The 20,438-nt window shown below is 58.1% G+C and overlaps 1 protein-coding gene across 1 annotated transcript in view; it reads right to left on the bottom strand.

Moving 5' to 3' along the window:
- DLGAP2 (DLG associated protein 2) overlaps nt 1–20,438 on the bottom strand; it is a 476,914-nt gene that overhangs the window by 12,324 nt on the left and 444,152 nt on the right. The window contains exons 9-12 of the mRNA XM_059384133.1: nt 14,852–15,201; nt 13,796–13,837; nt 7,073–7,158; nt 5,846–6,261 (exon numbers count right to left, since the gene is read on the bottom strand). Coding sequence (XP_059240116.1) covers nt 5,846–6,261; nt 7,073–7,158; nt 13,796–13,837; nt 14,852–15,201 — 894 coding nt within the window. The remainder of the gene's footprint in view (nt 1–5,845; nt 6,262–7,072; nt 7,159–13,795; nt 13,838–14,851; nt 15,202–20,438) is intronic.

Here is a 20,438-nt window from a genome sequence, read left to right as displayed (position 1 = left end):
CAGGTGCAGGACGGGGGGCAGGAGCAGGACGGGGGGCAGGAGCAGGACGGGGGGCAGGTGCAGGACGGGGGGCAGGAGCAGGACGGGGTACGTGTGAGCGGGTAGTTCAGGGGCGGATCCGTAGGTGCAGGGAGAAAGCTCGCGGGACAGAGTCAGAGCATCTCCTAGGAGGGGTGAGAGTACTTTCCCCTTCATTCGCATTTTGATCCCCAAACTGAACACGTTTCCCAGCTCTGCTCTCACTGCGGCCGGGCACAGGGATGATCTTGGTCGTGCAGTGCAGGGTTTGCGCGTGTGAACCCATCACCTGTAAGACTTGACGAAAAGATTTGGAGACACGGGTTTCGATCAGGCTGTCCTTCCGGAAGACATAGAAGCGATGACGAAAGTGCTCCTTGGTAGTGACCAGGTTCCCTCAGACGGTAATTAGGAGTCAGTCACTTTTATAAAACTTGGTTTTAGTCCCTAATTTTCATATTCTTCTTAAAATGTAGTTCAGCAGACATATTGACACAAAGCACTTCAGTTTATACCTTAACTCAGCACGGGTAGACGGCCGCGTGACGCGGGGTAGTCTGAAGGTGCAAGATGACCACGGCTCGGGAGACGGGGAACGTGGCGGAGAGGCCACGATGTGACTGCTAGCGGCGAGAGGGTCTGCCGCTGGGCGAGCGAGCCGGACAGTTTCACCCGGCACCTTTAATGCAAATAGCTTCCCGTAACTGCCGAGAATCGGAAGTGAAGAACTCCGCTTACTCTTTCCATGGTACTCCCCTAATGTTGTCACAGTCCCGACACTGGGTTTCCAGAGCCGCAGGGGAGCGTCCGTGCTCCCAGAACCTGGACTGAGGCAGAGCCGGGCGCGGCGCGGGCCTCGGACGCCCCAGGACGTTTGATTAGCTCCCTCGCTCCCTTTCATTCTTCATGCGTCCTCTAGAATTTCCAATTCTTTCTAAATCTGCTATGAAATGCCAGGACAACATTTGCACTTTCAGAAGCTGAAGTGGATTTTTGCAGAGTTTGCATTGCTCGAAAAGATCACGGGGCTGTTTAATCTCCTCTCGGGTCTCTCGGGCTCCCCCAGGACTGGTTTCCTCCAACGGAACGGGCGCAGGAAAGTCGCTGTCTGCACTGACGTCCCCCTGCAGGTCTCACGCGTCACCATTCTTGTGTTCATCGTGCGCACGTGTCTTTGCCCACTCCAGTGTCCCGTGGCCCTTTGGAGCCTGGCATGTGAGGGACACCCCCCCGGGCACCTTTCCGGGCTGCGCAAGAACCTGCAAGAAGCCCGTCGGGAGGCTGGCGGTGGCAGCTGCGCCGTCTGCCGGGCCCCAGGGCTGGGGCAGCCGCGGTCGTGTCGGATTCCGCAGTTTTCATTCCTCTGCTGACACGAGCTGTCCACAAAGCTCCAGACACGGGGCTTCTCTCCGGCCCCGGTCCTCCTGGTGCCCCTGCACCCAGCGTGGCTCTGAGCAAATGTCCCTCTTCCCCGTGCCTGCTGCGTTGTCTACGAGCTGGGCGTGGCCCCGTCTGGAGGACACAGCTGGGAGCCCGGGGTCCCCCCGCCTCTGCCGGTAAAGGGAGACCCTCAGACGAGGGAATCGCTTAAGCCCCACTTGGGTTTAACGTAATGCAAAAGTCCCCACATATGAGTATAGTAATGGTTTCCAGTCCTTCTGGGACGGGTCTTCAATGACTTAACGAGAGGACGGCTGCACGGACATGACTAACTTGCACCGTATTTACGTGGGCTCCAGATGCTCTTCATCGACCACGCAGGGCCGAACGGGTCTCACTTCAGCCAATCAGTGCAGTGAGCCGCGACGATAAAACTAGTGTGGAAGAAATCAGTGCACGTGATGGGAGCTTCACTACTCGGAGCTCAGAGTTCTGCTTTAACAAGCCAGGTTAATGTAATCTGCTTTTAAAGGTGGCCTCACCTGTAACCTTCTGTTCTCAAAACGAGTGTAAGAATCAGAGCTGATTTTTTAACACTTCTTAGGGAAATACCTCACGTTGATTAATAGGGAGCCGGTTTCAGGTGCCAATGGCACAGAAGACCACAGCCAGAGTGTTGTGTCATCTTCGTCCACAAAACGCTCACACGTCTGCACAACTTCAGGAAAGAAATTAAGAAAATCACAGAAAGTCTCGAGTGCATCTACTCTCTGTTCTCTGCAGCCGAGTCTTCCAGCAAAGCCGTCATGTTTAGTCACGACCAGGACTGGGACAAGCGCACACAAAGCAAATCATTAGTTGAACTCTCCAGGCCTGGCAGGGGGATGCTGGGGGATGCTCCCAGGGTCCCACGTGAGGGCGACAGGAGGTCTGGGGGGTCAGATTCGAGCGTTTATGACGGTGTGACTGGAGCGTGACTGTCCCCGTCCCGGACGACCGCCACCTCGTTCCTCCTCCTGTTCCTGCTACGTCTCCGCGGCACAGCGCTGTGCCGGACACGGGTGGCGAACACAAGCGCGGCAAGCAGCCTCAGCACACCCAAGGGAGCAGAGACCTCCCACGACAGCAGAGGCGCGGCCCCCGGAAGATGCACAGCCATCCTGTCCTCTGAGGAATGCATGTCCCTGAGGGCAGGCAGGTGCCGAGTCCATGTCAAAGTGAAGTTCCTCTTAAGGAGCCTGGAGACAGGGGCTCCTGTCCGTGGAGGGGCTTCCCACATCCACCCCTCTGCTGCCCCTGCCGTGCAGGCAAATCCGACACCCCTTCGAGGCCCAGCATCATGCCACCGTCTCCACGAAGCCTTCCTGGGATTTCCGCTGGTGAAAGCATCTCACACTTGTGAGTTTCTTAAGCTCCTATCCGCATGTCTCCCAGTACATGGGGGCCGGGCATGTCTCCACTCGGTATACATAGTTCTGCCTTGGTCTCACTGATTCCGGGCATGGCAGTCTCTGTGTCTACACTGTTGGTCACTCCCCGTCAGCCTATGGTCTGTGGGTGGCAGCTGGCTCAGGCACGTACTCAGGAAGTATCTGTTGAATGTTTACAGCAACGAGAGAATCTAAGAAGATTCCAGAGCTTCAAGAAAGGTGTTTAGGGAAATGCAATTGAGGGCAGCAGAAATCCGCTTTCTGCTACAGCTCACTGACGAAGAACATGCTTTCCAGACGCGTCCGATGACGGCGGCCGGAGTCTGAGTACTGGATTTCCCATGAGGATGGACTCTCACGGCCGGTTGCGGTTGGGGTCACTGCTGGGCACTGAACGGAATTCTGTATAAAGTAGCTTTCCAGCACTGTTCCCAGAACTCTGCGGAATGCCCCGATGACAAGACACTCCTGACTGACCAGGACAGTGCGTCAGGGCTGGAGCCTTCCGACTGTTAGATCTTGTGTTTCGTTGGGAAGGAGTTTGCCTCTTTTCCCCCTTCGTCTCCGGCGGCCAAGCCACGACGAGCAAGTCTCCCTTTTATCTGCCCAGGGATCCTGTCTGGAGCCCAAGCTGGTGCGGCAGACACCGGAGACCAGAACGGAGCAAGCGGCCAAGCACCGGGACTCGACATGCTCTATGCTAGGGCAGAAGGTAGTCCGCAAGAGCACAGACGGGAAGAGGCGATGCTGGGAGAGGGTGCCAGTAAAGGGACCGGGGGTCTGATAGCCTCCGGCAGCCCAGTGACGAAGCGTCGCTTTCAACAGGAGACCATCCTGACCTTGCCTCTCGACTCCCTTCCCGTACTCTGTGGCATCTGGAGGGAGATGCCAACCTCCTTAGGCCCGGGTGTCCTTATTGTTAGGATGGCGATGCTGCTCTCCAGGCACCCCAGTGCAGGGCGGTGAGCACTGAGCGAGCTGTGCAGAGACCCGCCCACAAGATCTGTCACGGGATTCGTGCTCAGGACGTCCTGGTGTAGGGCTCTCTTCTTTTAAAACAGTTTTAAAACTAACCCTTTTTAAACCAGGATTCTTGGAGAATAATATTACATTATAATAAAATAGCTACATTATTTTTAAGGGCGTGTTAAATATGCAAAATCACGGTCAGGTAACGAAAGCTCTGGGCCTCCTTCCACAACAGCAGCAGTGTCTCCTGTTGTCCTGCCCACAAAGGGGGACCAAAACTTCGTGGGTGTGTGGGTGTGTCCTAAATGATGTAACACGAGATGACGAGAGACCACACGCACAGACACATGCGGAGCTAGAGCGGACAAGTTCGTCGGCTGCGGGGTTCTGCTGCGGGAGGGCGGGGACACGTCCGGGCTGACCACCCCGCGGGTCCGCCCGTCCAGCCCCGGAAGAATGCACACCGACCCCAGGCGCACAGCGGGAGCCCACAGCCTGACTCCGATTTCGCGTCAACTTCGACAATTTCCTTTCTCCGAGTTTTGTCTTTGGGATAAAGACTGGAAACCCTGCAGCAATGAAGCACTGGTTTCGCCAAAGCAGAGAGACAGACTGGCGAGTGAGATGACTTATTCTTAAATATCAGAACTGTGAGTCACTGTTGCACTCCGTGTGCCCCGAACGGGCAATACATTTGGACTAACGCACGAGAGCCGCCCGAGACGTCCATCCGCCGCAGCCGGTGGGGCGCACGTTCAAGCGCTTCGCACGACCACACTTCCTCAGAAACACCCAGGGTCTCCCACCCACCCCGGTGAGCAGCGTGTGCGCCGGGATGCTGCAGAGACCAGTGTGGGGGAGGACGGGCCTATGCCTCTCCTCCCAGGCTAACAGGGAAGTTCTGACAGCGAGCGATCGACACGCCAATTGGGTTCTGGGCTTTCTGGACCCCAGGAATCATGCCCTTACGTAAGTCCACACAATTTCATCATCGCCTTTCCATGTGCAGGGCGGACAGACCCTATCACGGCAGACATCGAGACATGTACGGAGGCGCACAATTCCCAGGGACGCCAGCCATCCTTCGGAACCTGAGAATTCAGAGTCCAGCAAATGGACAAAGGAATTCATGGGAAAAGAAAAAAGAGAGCATGACTTGTCGAGTCGAGACTCTGGGAAGCCACATTCTGGTCAAGGCAATGTTAGTTCCAGGTAGGTGACAATTACTCTCGGATCCTTGGTCTCTCCACAAAGACAGGTGGTATTTGTTTAGAAATCACAGAGAGCGACTCTGACAATGCACGAGACAGGATTCCTCAGGTCAGGGGGAGGCAGGTGCAGAATGAGGGCTGCTGTCCCTTTCTCTCCCGAGACGCCGAGGCCCGTCAGAGCCAGAAAGGGGCGGGAGCAGCTGTGCTCTGCGGGCCTGGTCAGGAGGTCAGGCGGACTCGCGCCCAGCACGGTGATGGGGAGCTGGGCGCACACTGCCGTGGGGCTGGCCGGCTCCGTCTCTACTCATCTCAACCTTCTCTTTGGCATAACGCCAACTCAAGGGGCGCCTGGGGGGCTCGGTCGGTTAAGTGTCTGACTCTTGGCCCCAGCTCAGCTTGTGATCTCGGGGTCCTGAGATGGACCCGGGTGAGGCTGTACTCACTGTGGGGTCTGCTTGAGAGTCTTGCTCTGCCCCTTTCCCTGCTCAAGCTCGTGCTCTTTCCCTCAAATAAATAAATCTTAAAAAAAAAAAAAAAAAAAAGCAAAGCCAACTCAATTCCTTGGAAACGTGGGGTAGTACCGATCTGGAAGCCAGCGGGCATCCTCGCAGCCGGTCCCTGCGAGAGTTCAGGAGAGGCGCGTGGAGCGTTCAAGCACACCACCCACGCTGCGGTCAGCGCCCTCGGGCTCACGATCTCACAAGACCCCAAAGGGTCCCCTTGAGCCAGCCGCGGCGCTTCTGCCCCCGCCTTCCGGGAGCTGAGCCCCTGCCCGTTGCCCGTTCAGTCTACGGACCCACGCCCGGCGCCAAGAAGCCCGGGGAGGGGAGCGCTTACTTTCCTCCGAGAGGGCGTTCTCCTCCGCGTCTCTCTCCACGCCCTTACACCAGCCTTCCATCCGCTGTGTCTCCGTGTGCAGCAGCTTCACAAACCACGAGCCGTCCCTCCGGCACGGCGACATCCTCCCGGTGTCCGCCGCCTCGACGGACGGCTCCAGCCAGGGGTCCGGCGGTGGCAGGTTGGCGGTGTCCGCAGGGGTCCTGTAGTCCTCTCTGTAACTGAAGAGCCCCTGGGTCCGAACAGTCCTCACCGCCCCATACTGGGTGGGCGTGCTGGGCTCCGAATGCCGCTGGAAGGACGGCCCAAACTGCAAGCCTTTGTCCTCCATGGTGACGTGTCCCGGGAAGCCCTCCAGCTCCAAGTCCGCTTGCACGGCGGCGGTCACACTGTTGGAACGCTTGAAGCGCCCGTGTCTGCGGGGGAGGAAAGGAAGAGACAGGGGAGGCTTAGAGAGCTGACTCCGCGGTGAGCCCACGCCTAGCTGGTCGAGGACACGCCTGCCTACGGCGAGGACAGCGCCCGCCGGGCAGACAGACCGGCGCCCGGCAGGTCTGGTCCGCGTGCAGAAGCGCCTGAGGCCTAAGTGCTCTCCAGGGAAGCTGGGAAGCCAGTAGCTTGTAGCTTTCTTTGCAATCAGAATCTTTATCGGCTGGGTCCCGGCACCCGCCACCATGAGCACCGTCCCCCGGGACCCCGGGCGAACGGACGCCGCCGATGTGACAATCCTCTCCTTAGATTAGTTTTTTATGAAATGTACACGATGTATTTTTTTAATACAAAGTAATCATCTTGTTCTCGATACTGTCATAGACACCTGTATTTTCTAGTTTGAAACCATAGTACGCTAAGGTCTTTAACTTCCTTCTCTTTCTCTTTCTGTCTTTGTTTTACTTTGAACGTTATTAGGCAAGGAGATGTGCACCCAGGTCCGTCTCAAGCTCCCCGTTCTCCCTCTGGGGGAAGAGCTCTGGCTCTCAGACCCGTCAGCCCCTCTGCTTTCCTGGGCAGTGAATCACTCGAGGAAGAATTACTCCCCTGCCTCTCACAAGAACAAGACACGGGCAGATGTTAATTCACACTTGAACAGTATCAGTGTAAGTATTTGACCCTGTTCCCACACACGGCATGATCACTGATCGTCAGCGGGAGCTAGACGTGTGCAGCCGGGTCCCTAACAGATCACTCTCGCTGGGGACGTCGTGTACCGCGCTGGGGCTGAGTTACCGCTTCCCGTCCTCCACCTGGACGCCGACAGAGTGGTACTCCCGAAGGCCCCGGCTCTCCGTGTCGGAGTCTGTGGCTGTTTCCACCTAATGTGACATAGAAGATCTTATTTTAGAACCGAGACAAGGGATCTGGGCAGCGACTGTTTTCTCTCTGTGTGTGTGTATGTGTTCATTTGCTATAACTAATTATGCATTTAGTTAGTGCAGAGATGCACTTGACCCCATAAAGTCACAAAAAAGGGGAATGCATTCACAGCGGTGTAATTACATTGTTACTGTGTTTCATCAAATTTCACATAACTACTTGAACTCAGCATTGCACTCTGATCTCTCAAATGTATGCAGATAAAACTGCTTAGTTCCGCTAAGGCGAAAAATAGGCTTTGTTGGATTGAGTGATTATAGGACTTAAAAGCTCTTATCACGCCCTACAGTGAAGAAGCTAAGTACCACAGGAGCCAGAGGGAGCTGACAACCACACACACGCGATTTACTAGATTCACGGTGGTGGCTGCGTCCACACACAAAAACACACGGAAAGGAATTTCAGCGTGCACTGGGAACACGGAGGCCATCTCTCTGCTGCCCCTCCACACAGGTATCTTGCATCTGCTAATGGGACTGTGCCCAGCGAGGCCGTGTCAGACCCGCGCAGAGGGCTCGCACTGCGCACGAACCCTTCCTGTGGTTCTGTCTGCCCAGATTGTCTCCCAAACCCAGCAAGTGCTGTGGGGCCATCTGAGGGGCAGAGGAACATGTGAGGGGTTGCTGGTACAGTTCGTTTTCTAAAACAAACAAACAAACAACAACAACAAAACCCAAACTCGTGGCACAAGAAGTCTGCGAAACTGAAGGTTGGTTTAACCATAAAGATTATCCGGGCTGCTGCGACGTCCCTTTCCTGTGTCCCAGGAAACGCTACCTACTGCAGCTGGGGGACCTTGACCCCATTCGGAAATGTCACACCTAAGTTGTAAACCACATTCTCTCTCTCTCTCTCTCTCTTTTTTAAATGTTTTTAATTTCTTTTCAGTCTAACAGTATTCATTGTTTTTGCACCACACCCAGGGCTCCATGCAATCCGTGCCCTCTCTAATACCCACCACCTGGTGCCCCGACCTCCCACCCCCGCCCCTTCAAAACCCTCAGGTTGTTTTTCAGAGTCCACAGTCTCTCATGGTTCACCTCCCCTTCCAATTTCCCCCAACTCCCTTCTCCTCTCCATCTCCCCTTGTCCTCCATGCTATTTGTTATGCTCCACAAATAAGTGAAACCATATGATAACTGACTCTCTCTGCTTGACTGACTTCACTCAGCATCATCACTTCCAGTCCTGTCCATGTTGCTACAAAAGTTGGGTATTCGTCCTTTCTGATGGAGGCACAATACTTCATTTGGAGAGGATGTGGAGAAAGGGGAACCCTCTTCCACTGTTGGTGGGAATGCAAGTTGGTGCAGCCTCTTTGGAGAACAGTGTGGAGATTCCTCGAGAAATTAAAAATAGAGCTTCCCTATGACCCTGCCATTGCACTCCTGGGTATTTACCCCAAAGATACAGATGGAGTGAAAAGAAGGGCCATCTGTACCCCAATGTTTATAACCACATTCTCTCTTAAAGACATTATTGATTACCATGAGGACAAGATACAAACCACTCAGCAAACCATTCTGACACTCTGTGGGGACTTTGGAGAGTCGGTGACTATACCTTGTGGTTGCCCTATGACCGAGCTCAGGCTGCTGAGCACTGACCTGACTAGTGGCCAAGAGAAACATCGCTGCCAATGCTGCTGTTTGTTGAAGGCTTGGCCGGAGCCAGGCCTGTGCCAGGAGCGTAGTAAGCACTGCTGCAGGCAGCGTCCACAACACCCCTGCTGTGATCTCCTGCCACTCCGAACAGCTGAGGACTCAGAGAAGGTGAGTAACTTGCCCAGGGGTGCACAACTCATGGGGCACAGAACAAGGATGCACGCCTGCGTCTGTCTGACTCCAGCGCCAGGCTCTGTTCTGCTGCTCTGTGACCAGAATAGGGACAGCCGGACCTGGGGCTCCTGGTGAGTTCGCGAGCCACGGAGCATGGCTGGGCACACCCCCTGTCTGATCGGCAGCACCTCGCACGCACACAGGGAGGTCACACCGCCTCTGTGGTGCATGGTTGGAGAGCGAGATGGGGACACAGGTGACCACACTAGGACAGACGTTCTGGAGTTACATCTGGAGCAGATCTAACCTTGCTGCTGTCTGTGCGGGGGTAACGGCTCTGACACACTCACCCTCCTGGACGTGGGGATTGTTACTGTCGTGACCGTCCATGGAAGACAGCAGTCACCACCCCACATTGAAGACGTCGTCCTATGCTAGAGCAAACAAGCCGCTTTGTGTTTAACTGCTTGTTTCCCATTTCATGAACAGCCCCCGACCTATTTAGTCTCCCATGGAGGGGTCATGTGGTTACTTCCGGTTTTCCGCCACGGTGAGCGATGCTGGCACAGACGCGCGTCTGTGCACGTTTTATGAACACAGTCACGGTGTATGTAATTTCTGGACCAGGAGTATCGCTACGCTTTACAGTTCTGGTTGAATTCGATGGATGCATGACTGGGGGGGATCAATGCGCATGTACAATTTTAGAAAGATATTTGTAATGGAAAGAGCGGTGGTTTCTATCTTGGAAATATTCAGAACATCGTCTTATTTATTCCTCGTCCAGGATTCTAGTCTAAGGAAATCACCGTCGGTTCTGGTGGCCGTGAGAGCTGTTCGTCCCCGCGCTACTGACCGGGTGAAACAGGGCGGGTGAAGCGGGGGGGCAGCAGCAGAGGGTAAAATAGGCTTTGCTCACAACGCGACCACGAGGCAGCACGAAGAGGATGGCTGTGAGGGCTACGCCACGGGAGGTGCTCAAGGTCCATGCACGCTAGCAGGTGGCATGAACAGCAAAATCACAAGCCGTGCATGAGCCACAGCCAGGGACACACGCCACGTGAGTGAACACACGACCAGGTAACAGCACGTCGTTGCCTTCATGCCGTCTCCACGTCCCCTGCTCTAGGAAGCTCTCCCTCTCCTGGTGAAGGAGGAGCGTACAGCTTTGGGGCCAGAGTCTGCTGCGAGTGGACCACGCAACTCCCAAGGAGTCTCTGGAATTTTGTTGAGGCTTTACTTCCTCATCTCAGAACCGAGGGGACGTGAGGCCCTTCACTGGACCAGAGTAAATCTCCGCAGGAAGCAGACTGAGAGAAGCTGTCGCAGCCAGGGCCGGAGCTCTGTCTTCTCACCCTCACCTTGACCGTGAAGACGGCCAGGCGTGCGGCGACACGGACAGTGAAGGGGGAGCTCACAGACTTACGTGCTTGTCACAGGACATTTCTCTAAGAGCAAGGGATGCTGTCTCTGTGTTCAGAAGGCGAAGGCTGAGGGGATGCTAAGATCACACATGGCCTGGGTGAGCTAAAGACTTCACCATTTCAGAAATCCTGGGAGCAGAGACCCTTACACGGATAGGAAAAAAAAGCAAATTCAAGACAAGGAAAGGAATTAGTGCTTTGCACAGTGGAAAAGAAATCAAACGACTCTCTTCCCAAGAGGAGAATCAGGCTGAAAAGTCAAGGGATCTTAAAAATTTTGAGAAAGGAAGGCATGTGTTCATTTTACGGGACCAACCACGTTCTGGCCATTAGGAAGAAAGGTGTCTTAGCAGAATCACGTGTGATGCGTGAGCTCTTACTAAAGCGGATGTCCCGTCTGCAGGGCTCCCTGCTGAACGGGGACAGCCATCTCCCCAGTCGCTGCCGCGAGCGCCAGGCGCCGTCCCAGAAGAGTGTCTGAGGTGTGCAGAGCCCGGAGCCCCGCACGGGCCTCCCTGTGCGATGGCAGAGGCTGCGGGCTGCCCACACGCCATGACGACCGGCGGGCAGGGGGACGTTCTGAAATGCGGTCCGTTACAAAATAAGGAGCTGGGTTTGTGTTGGCTGGTATGCACACACGTGTGTGCACGTTTAAGTACATGTGTGAGTGTACATGTGTGTATGTGTGTGAATACATCTGCACAAGCAGGCACATAGGTGAGTACACACACACAAGCACACACATGTGAGCATAAGAACAGATGTGCATACTTGCATGGGCAGCTGCGCACATGTTAGCTGTGTACACACATGTACACACATAAACACGCTTGCACCTTTGTGGGTATGAGCACATGTGCGGTTGTGCATGCACACGTGTGTGCAAGTGACCTGTGTGTATCTGTGTGAGTGTGCACATGAGTGTGTGTACTGTGTGCTGGTGTGAGGACACCAGCCCCCGTGTGTGCATGTTGAGGGTGCTGCGTGTTTGTGCAGACAGGTAATCCTGCGTGCCCAGGAGCCTGTGCATTGAGTATGAGTGTGAGCGTGTGCATGCTGGGGTGTGTGAGGCGGGCAGGAGGCGGCCCCAGTGTGCCCTGGCCCCTCTTCCGCACGGTAGGCATCTGCGGGAGGTCGGAGCGGATCAGCCGCAGTCCGGGCCCCACCTCCACGGCCCCCGGGAGGAGCAACCAGGCAGAGAGCCATTACCAGCGCTGGGGCAGCTCCCTGCCGCCTCTCTGCCGCCTCCATCCAGATCACTCGTGCTCTGCCTTTAGAAGCCAGCGCTGAGCTGGGCAGGTGCCCTGCCTCCGAGGCCCGGCGGCCCTAGTTCTCTTGGGGACCTGTTATAAGTGCAGGAGCTAAAGGAGCCCTGCCCGCCTGGCTGCAGAGACGCCCCACGCAGCGTCGGCACTTCCAAGAGCAGGTGGCGGGAGGCTGGCCGGAACGCGACACGGCTCAGACCCTCAGCGAGAAATCCGCCTCGTGGGCAACATGGTGTTCTCGCAGCTGGACGCTTGAGTTGAGGAAGAAGAGGCCCGTGGTGGCTGCTCCATGCACCCCCAACCTGGCGATGTCAGAGCAGTGATCGCTTCAACTTTACAGAGGGGGGAGGGGGGCACGTGGGCCCGAGGAATCCCTGCGCACTGATCCAAACTGCCATGTCCGGGGGCAGGAGAGGCTTCCAGTGGACAGTCACAAACACAGACACGTGCACGAGGAGAGGACAGATGCTTCAGGGACACACGCGCCACAGATCCACAGACCAGGGACACAGGGGAGAGGCACGTGTCAGCAGAGACGAGGAACCGTGAGGGAGATACCACGGGGTCGCCCCACGGCCCCATATCACCGGGCCAGCCCGTGAGGAAGGGCCTGGAGCTGCACCCGCAGCCCCGCAGACATGGGTGGGAGATGCGAGGTGGGTCTTCTGCCCCAAGAGTGGGCCGCGGCCGTGAGGTGGCTGAGTGTGCAGGGAGCTAGCCGTCTCGCCCTATGAGCGACGGGACACACGGACAGGGGGCACCGAGCCCGCCTGTGTCCTGTCCGGGCAGTGGGCATCCTGCCGGCTTTGCACGGGGTCTTCCATCCTGCCTCCAACACTTACCAGCCATGACCCCCTGGGCAAGTCACCCACCCCCGAGCCTCAGTTTCCACACTGGTAACTTGGATAACGCCTGGCCCCTGAGGTTACGATGAGATTATAAAGAGACTGTGCTGGACAGTGGGGACATGGCCACGACCACAGCCTGCTTCTCTGCTACTTCTGCATTGTGCCTTCCCTGCATGGACATGCCGGCCACTCCGCAGGGCCCTCCACGTGTCCGGGGTCTTGCTCGGCTTCAGTGGTCCCTTGCTCCGTGTTGCTGTCAGCTAGCTCCCTACACCCACTCTGTTTCATTTCTTTGACTCACATTTGTGCTAAAACCTGAGTTTCTCTGACGCTGTTTCATATCGGCTCTTGGAGCCACCGAGTCCGGTAATGGCAAGGGCACAAGCTCCCGCGGCACCGTGCATTCCTCCACTGCCACGGACACAGCCGACCCTCGCACACGTGCACTCACACCGTGTCCACGGAGCACTCACCACCGTCACCCGTGCACCCACTTATCCGACACCGACCGAGCACTTGCTATGTGCCAGGCACTGTGCTAGGCGCTGGGTGGTGAAGGCGGGGGGCATCTGGGCCTTCAGGGACACGTGGCGCGGGGGGGGCATCAGAAAGCCTTCCAGGGAAGGGTCAATGTGGGAACGGCTGGGGGTGGATGGGCTGACGGGGAGGAGATGGACATTCTTGCAGAGGAAGGGCGTGGTTGCCAGAAGCAGAAAGGGCCACGGGGCGAGGAAAGTTGTCGGGGCATCTGGTAGATGACGTGGAGCTGGGGCGCCCTCAACCGGCAGGTGACCTGCTGCCCAAGTCAAGTCAGAAGAGGACAGTCCCACCCTCGCCCCAGGCTGGCCCAGCAGCCAGCGAGAAGCCTGCGGCAGGTGGCAGGTGGCCGGTGAGAAGGCCAGACGGTGCACGGCACCGGGACCGTGGAGTCGGCCTCATGAACCTGCGCACCCCACACGACTTTTCTGGAGCCAGAGGGAGCGGCGTCTGAGCCTGCTCCCTCCCTCCGACCAGCGCTGGGGGCCCCGCAGCCGGTCCCTTGCCTATTTGAGCCCCGTCCTGGTCCTCATCAAAGAGGGGGCTGATTCCACCTCACTGGGGGGCGCGAGGGCTCCTTGCGGTAATACGGGGCACCTAGCATAGTGCCTGGCATATAGAATCAGACAGAGAGAGGGGGCAGAGCAGTCGTATGAAAACCCGAGGAAGGAGAGGAAACAGAAAGTCATGCGTACTCGGCTCTGGAGGATGCTTCGGTACTTACATCTGACCTTGGGTATGGCTGATGTTCTGGGAATTCGGAATCCTAAACAAAACAACGAAGCCACAGTGTGGGGACCTGGTTCAGAGGACCTAGTCAAGCGGGCAGTCGCCCCAGCCTGCACGCTCCCGTATCCCCGGGATGCCCAAGCCACGGAGCCCCCTCACGCCAGTGCCAGGCACGCAAGGCTCTTGGGCAGAGCTCCGCTCACCCTCCTCCCCGGCCACGAAGCCTTCTGATTCCGGGACTTCTGGCTGGATGCAGGCTGAGCGGAGGAGTGACAGGAGGCAAGAGTGGCCCACGTCTGCGGAGGACTCCGTGAGGACCCTGGCTGTCCGTGCCGATATGACCTCGCAGGGCTGAGGGGCTGAGGCAAGGCACTGCCAGCGTGAGGCGCATCCTGTGCGGTCCCGGGGCCGGGAGGTGGGCCGAAAGGCGGCCCCCGTGTCCGAGCATGGTGCCTGCCGTGCCCAGGGAATGGACGTGCTGGATGCAGTCCGTGTCTCGGGGAGCGGTCTGGGGCCTTTGGGGGTGTGGGTCTGCCCTCGGGGGTCTGTAAGCATGGGACGTGGCTCTGCCACCACAGCTAAGCACCCAGAGCGCCCTGTGGCCAGTGGGGACGTGCTTCTTGCAGCCAGGGCAGAGCAGCACGCCTGTGTGTGCACGAGGAGGCCTCTGTGACCTCTACCCTCTATTCCCGGCCCTTCCCCCACTGCACTGCTGGAGCACAGGACGGCAAAGCTTTTGAAAAACTGGGTTTCAACCAAAAACCATCCTTCCAAAGTATCAAAATAAGCTGTCTCCACACTCGGTCAGTAGCAGGCATCCCCTAGAAAGTGCCCTGGGCTGGGCATATCTGGTTGCCAGGCGCAAGCGTGACACGGGGACCTGAGATGCCCTGGGGTGGTCCCCGGCTGCTGGCTGGCCAGCGGGCCCGCGGCTGAGAGCTCAGGCATCTCCCGGCCCTTGGAGGCTACGCTCCCTGCTAAGGACCCCGGGCTGTGGGGCCGCTGCGTGAATCCTGCTATTAGCAGAGCCCGTGCGGTGCGGGGAGGCTACCTGGATCCCGATGGAGGAGCGTCTGCTCTTGAGGAAGTCCTCGGCCTTGGACACCAGGACGGACTTGTCGCTGGTCCGCACGGAGCTGCCCTGGCCCTCGGAGGCGAGGCGCTGGGCTGCGGCCGTCTCCAGGGCAAGGCTCATGGCCTTGGTGCTGTCCAGACTGTCTGTGGAGTTGTAGAGGCCGCGGCTGTCCTGGGGCCATGGGGACACCCGCTGGGCGCGGCTGTCCTGGTAGGCGTCCTGCGTGGACTCCGTGCTGCTCTGCGCGGTCACCGAGATCAGGGGCTTGGAGGTGGTGCGCGGGGGGACGGGCGGCGGCGTCTTCTTGTAGTTCGCGTAGGAGACGGCTGTAGGGAAAGTCAGTGTGCTGTCAGCCTCCGCAGCCTCCCTCCCGGACCCCTGCTCGCTCTCACTGCCCGCGACCCACGAGCCTTCTCAGAGATGGTCCACGCAGACAGACTCACAACAGTGGGAGATTAGAAAGCACCCCCCCCCTGCCGAATGCTCTGACAGTGACCACTCGGGGAAACTTGGCTCAGCAGGACGGACAGCAGCCCACAAAACCGTGTCCACGCAGGGGAGAGCCCCAGGCAATGCGCACGGTGAGAAGCGGGGCCTACTCTGCTGTGTGCGGGGGAAAGGGGGGGCATTTATAAGGAGACCCCGTGTGTGAGAACAAAATCAGACACACAGAAAACCATTCAGCAGCTCTCCCTGAGGGACCACGGGGCGACTCTTGTCTCTTCTGCTTCTCCGCACGCTCCCCAAAGGCATATGATGTATGTAGTACTTTTTTAATGGAAAATCAGAGAATGTGAGAATGTGAGAATCAGACCATTTGCTCCCTGTAAGGACCCACTTCCTGGGTCGACAGTATAGACAGTGGTTGCAAAGGGACCCTGGCTCTCCAAACACACCGGCCGGCCGCCTCACACCCTGCACCTGCCCGTAGCCCGCCAGCCCGCTGCCTCTACCCGCACGCACTCTCCGACTGCAGTCAACCCCCCGAGGGACAGAAAGTGCCTCTGGACGTGAACCCATTTAAATGTTTCTTTAAAGGTTACCCCAAAGTCACTAAGCGTATTTGCCAGGATCTGGGTGTTACATATCTTTTTCCAGCAAGATGAACAATGCCATTTTGACAGGAACGTGTTCTCCGTTGCAGTTAATGATTCTTCTTTGTCTGGAACGGAAGAACTCACCACGGGCTTCTGCAACGGACGCTGCAGCACAACCACCGCCACGACCAGGTGCAAACACGCCCACCCGGTCCGCAGGCGTGCGAGGACCCCTGTGTCGTGTGCACGCCCACACCTGCACACGCCCACACCTGCACACGCGCCTCTCCGGCGGGGGCTCAGCCTCTCCGGGAGGACAGAGGGGGCGAGGTTCCCCCACGATTTCAGAAGCTGCCAGGATGGGCGTCCTGCTGCGGCCCGGGGAGCACGCCATTTCCGCTCTTCCGTTCTGGAGACTTCCACGCACGTTCCCGCTTCCTGCCATCTCCCCCCGTGACAGGGTAACCTGTGTCAGTGGTTCTCTTAATAAATAAAACCTCAAATGTCATTCCAAACAGAAAATCCAAACAGAAAACAGAACGAGTTTGCGCGTCAGGATGACCGGCGTTCGAGGCATCCAAGCTGCTCATGAAACTCTGCGCCGTGGATGCATTTTGAAATCGAGGCATCAGAAGAGGCTCGGAAGGTGGGAACAGCCGGAGGCGGATGCTGTCGGAAGCACAGGCTTCGAAGTCTGCACCAGGGAAGCGTCGGCGATCACCTCTTTGACTTCCCTTGTTTCTCTCGCTTGCACTACACCTCAGAAGCCGGCAGACCCTCGCCCTGCTGAACGCGGCCCCCTTCCCCACTCACCACCCGCCCCCGAAGCCCACTCTCGTGGGTCCCGCCACGCTGGGTCCCAGATCTGTAGGGACCCACTGCATGGTCTGTATGGGACTCGGCATGTCAGGTGGGGGTCTGCGGAGTGCAGGACGGGCCACTGTGGGGCCGCAGCCAGAGAAAGCCGCAGAGGGGTGCCCCGGGCCGCGGTTGGCTGGGCCCCACCTCAGAGCTGCCAGGAAGCCCCTTCCTCCCGCCCTCTGGCTCTGGTCTAGCCCGACAGCAGGGCTCCCACTTGGCCTCGGTGTTTAGAGCCCTGCCACCCACAGTCATCATCCCCTGTAACGGACATCGGGCTCCGCGTTTCCAGAGGGACAATGGCCTCAGCTGCATCCTCCGTGTGCAGGTGCTTGCCTGCCTGGGCTCTCCGAGAGCTAGTCCCCTCTTCCCGGACTCCTGCACAGGTGGTCGGGGGCCGATCCCTGGGTACAGGGACTGTCCCCACCTCATTGCCCTGTACCCTCCCTGCTCCCCCTGCCTGTACGGCCCTGGGGACTGTGACCTGGGGAGTCTCAGACTCTCCCATTGTGTACATCTGTGGGTCAGCCCTGGGGGCTCTGCTGGGGTGATCACACCTCCTCTTTCCCAGGGGGGTCTTGGCAGGGTCTGGAGGACATTCTTGGTGTTGTCACAGCCGGCGTGGGGGGTGGTGAGGGTGCCACCGGGATCCAGTAGGAAGGGGCCAGAGAAGCCATCAGACCCTGTCCAGGGCACACCACAGCCCCCTGGTCCCCCTGCAGAGCTACCCAGTTCAGAAGGTCATCGTGCTGAGGGGGATCATGTCACCCCTCTGGGGGACTCCTTGGCTCCTCGGGGACAGGAAGGGACACGCGTGTGGGCAGACTGTCCTGCAATAGCTTGTCACTTCCTCCGGTCTGGCCATCAGCTTTGGCCATTCTGTCCTGTTCCGAGTCTGGACGAAGGTCACCGCCCACAGTGTGATTCTCTCTCCTTGACGGTGGTGGCCCCCCGCAAGATGTGCTTCTCCCCTAGCTTCTCTGAATTCTCACAGTGTCAGAGTCCACAGTGCAGACACCCGAACACGGGGACTGACCGGGGAACGCGGTGACAAAAGCGTGCCGAAGGCGGAGCTCACACGGCCACACGGAAGCCGAACTGTCCGGCGTCGCTGCTCAGGCAAGCGAGTCCTGCTCCCTGAGGACCCGTCCGCGGACGCTCCCGAGCCAGCAGCCGGTAAGCCAGGTGCCAGCCACACTCTGCGTGGCAGGCTCGCCACACAGGGAGCTCACGGGAGGAAACACCACTTCTGAGGGGACGCCACGTCTTGGTGGTGGCAGGGTGACCACGCAGGCAGCCGAGAAATACAGGCATACAGACAAGAAGTCACTTCTGCCGTTTAACATGGCTGTACAGCTCTTGGCTGTGGAGAGGAGCTGAAAGGCGCTCAGGAAAATTCCAGCCCGGCGCGGTCCTCCCGCTGGTCAGGTCCACTCCACAGTGAAGGACGGTGTGTGCGTCTCGAGGACTGGGACATGTCGAAGGCACGCAGAGCAGACGCACCTTCCCGGACTCCAGTTCCAGTGGGGTCACCCCTTCACAGCCGCCCGCCAACATCGCCCCTCCACCCGTGCGCGACGATCACTCTCCCAGTGCACTTGGTACAACTACGCTTCCTGCGTGGACACTTTGCACGTAGGAGCGACACGACCCGTGCCAGGCATCTCCACCATCAGCGAACTCCAGCATCGTCTCCTCGTCCCCACGGCGCATTCGCTACAGGGTGATGACATGAGTTCTGAAATCGACTTCTTGACGCCACGGCAGCAGAACAACGTTCTTTCCCGCGAAACGGATGGACACTGGGCCATGCCCGGCATGCGTCAGGGACGACAGACGTCACTCAGGCCAGGCCGGTGCGGCGCAGTGACCTCTTCTGGGGGGCGAGAGACAGATGCCGTCTTCGTGTCTTGGCCGCATTTGATTTCACTGCCCTGCGGTGACGACCACTGCAGGGGGGCGTGGTTTGACGCCGTCGGTGTGGTCTGTCAGAGCGGGCACACAGGCGAGCCCATTTCAGGGTGGCTTGGAAAAGCTACAGACCGGTTTTGGTCAAAGACCCTCTCGTCTGGAAGAGAGATGTTCTCCCGCGTGCCAGCCAAGCCCGAGCACCCCCGTGTTCATCCAGGCTGCTCTGGTCTCTACTAAACCCCGTAGAAAGTGTGTCCAACTAGAAGCTTTTCCTACCGCTTAAAGAAATCCGCTGCCGGCACGACCATTACTTTTCCCGCCCAATAGTGGAGGACATTTTGCAGCAGCACGGAGCCAACTGACGAGGGGGACACCCACAGCTGCCACCGCAGGGGCTGCGGGTACCTCGCATGTCTGCTGCGTGGGCACCCCAGTTACCTGCTGGCTGTCCTCTGTCGCCATCGTACTGAGATCCACTGGCTCCACTAAACGTTTGTCTGGAGCCCAAGACGCTGGCTCCTTCCGATCGCTCGTAATCAAACTGAAGAGAAGGGCAGAGGGCCAGCATCCGCACCGGAGCCTCACAAAAGCCCGAGAGAAAGACCCAGGGCTCCAGGAGAGCTTTCTGCAGGAGATGGGCTGCGGCTGAGTCCTGGAGACGGACGTGGCAGGTGGTGTGGGGGAGGGTGGGGCCCGTCCGGCCGGCTGTGGGGGTTAATCTGCAGGGACTCACGGTGCCAGACACGGGTGGCAGCGCCCGTGGGACGGGGGTCTGGAATCAGTGGGCCAGGAACTACTGAGGCAATGTGGCCCCTTTAAAAGATCTGAGCTCGTCTGATTCTCCCCAGTGCTTGGAGGCTCTCACTCAGGCATAAGTGACAGATTACACTAGCTTTCTAGGGAGACCATCTTGTTTGTTTTTAAGTGTCATAGAGTTTTCTTCAAATTATTTACTTTCTGGGAAAACATCAAATGGACCTTCTACCACTCGGTCTTCCCCCAGATGGGGAAGTGTCCACACACTTGTTCTGGTACATTTTAATCGTTTGGTGTCTTGACGGTTGATTGCAGTGCACCTTCCAGGACACCGATGTCCTGGTCCGATATCCCAGATCCACGGTGGCCGAGGACATCTAGGAAAGGGAAGTGCTGTACATTTCCTTCTGGTTCTAACAGCCCCGGACTGACTCTTCCCTGCTTCCGGCATAAAATGAAGTAACGGGGATCGTGGACAAAGTAAACTCTCTGCTCCGGTCTGCTCATCCGTAAAAGGGACACACTCAGGACGTCTCGTGATCCGTCGTCACGGGGATGGGAGATACAGCCGGGGGACAGGCGGCGGCTACGGTGTTGGCCGCACAGAACCGTCCTCCAGAAGTCACCCGCTCGCGCAAGTGCGCACCGGGCGACGCCCGCCATCTGCTCCCCGTCGCCTCCTGTGTGTTTCCGAGGTCTCTCCGCCCACGGTTCTCCTGGGAGCGCGAGCACACGGCCAGCCCCGGGCGGCCCCGGGGCGAGCGCGTCACAGTCGGTGCCTCCCCTGAGCCGCAGGCAGCCCCACCAGGTACGCGGCATTCGGACTTCCATTTCCCGGATGAGAGAACAGGTTCGAACGGGAAACATAGGCCTCGGGTCAGCCGGGTGGCAGGCGGGGACTTCGATGCTTCTCCAGGCTTCGGTGAGGAGGATGCGTCCCCTGACCCTGCGCTGAGCTCAGTCTGATTTCTCCCGCTGGGTCTGACCTTATTCCTCCTGGC

This window comes from Mustela nigripes, chromosome 18 (assembly GCF_022355385.1).
Source record: "Mustela nigripes isolate SB6536 chromosome 18, MUSNIG.SB6536, whole genome shotgun sequence".
NCBI lineage: Eukaryota > Metazoa > Chordata > Mammalia > Carnivora > Mustelidae > Mustela > Mustela nigripes.
The sequence above is the reverse complement of the archived record's forward strand: the minus strand, read 5'-3'. Positions and strand labels throughout refer to the sequence as shown.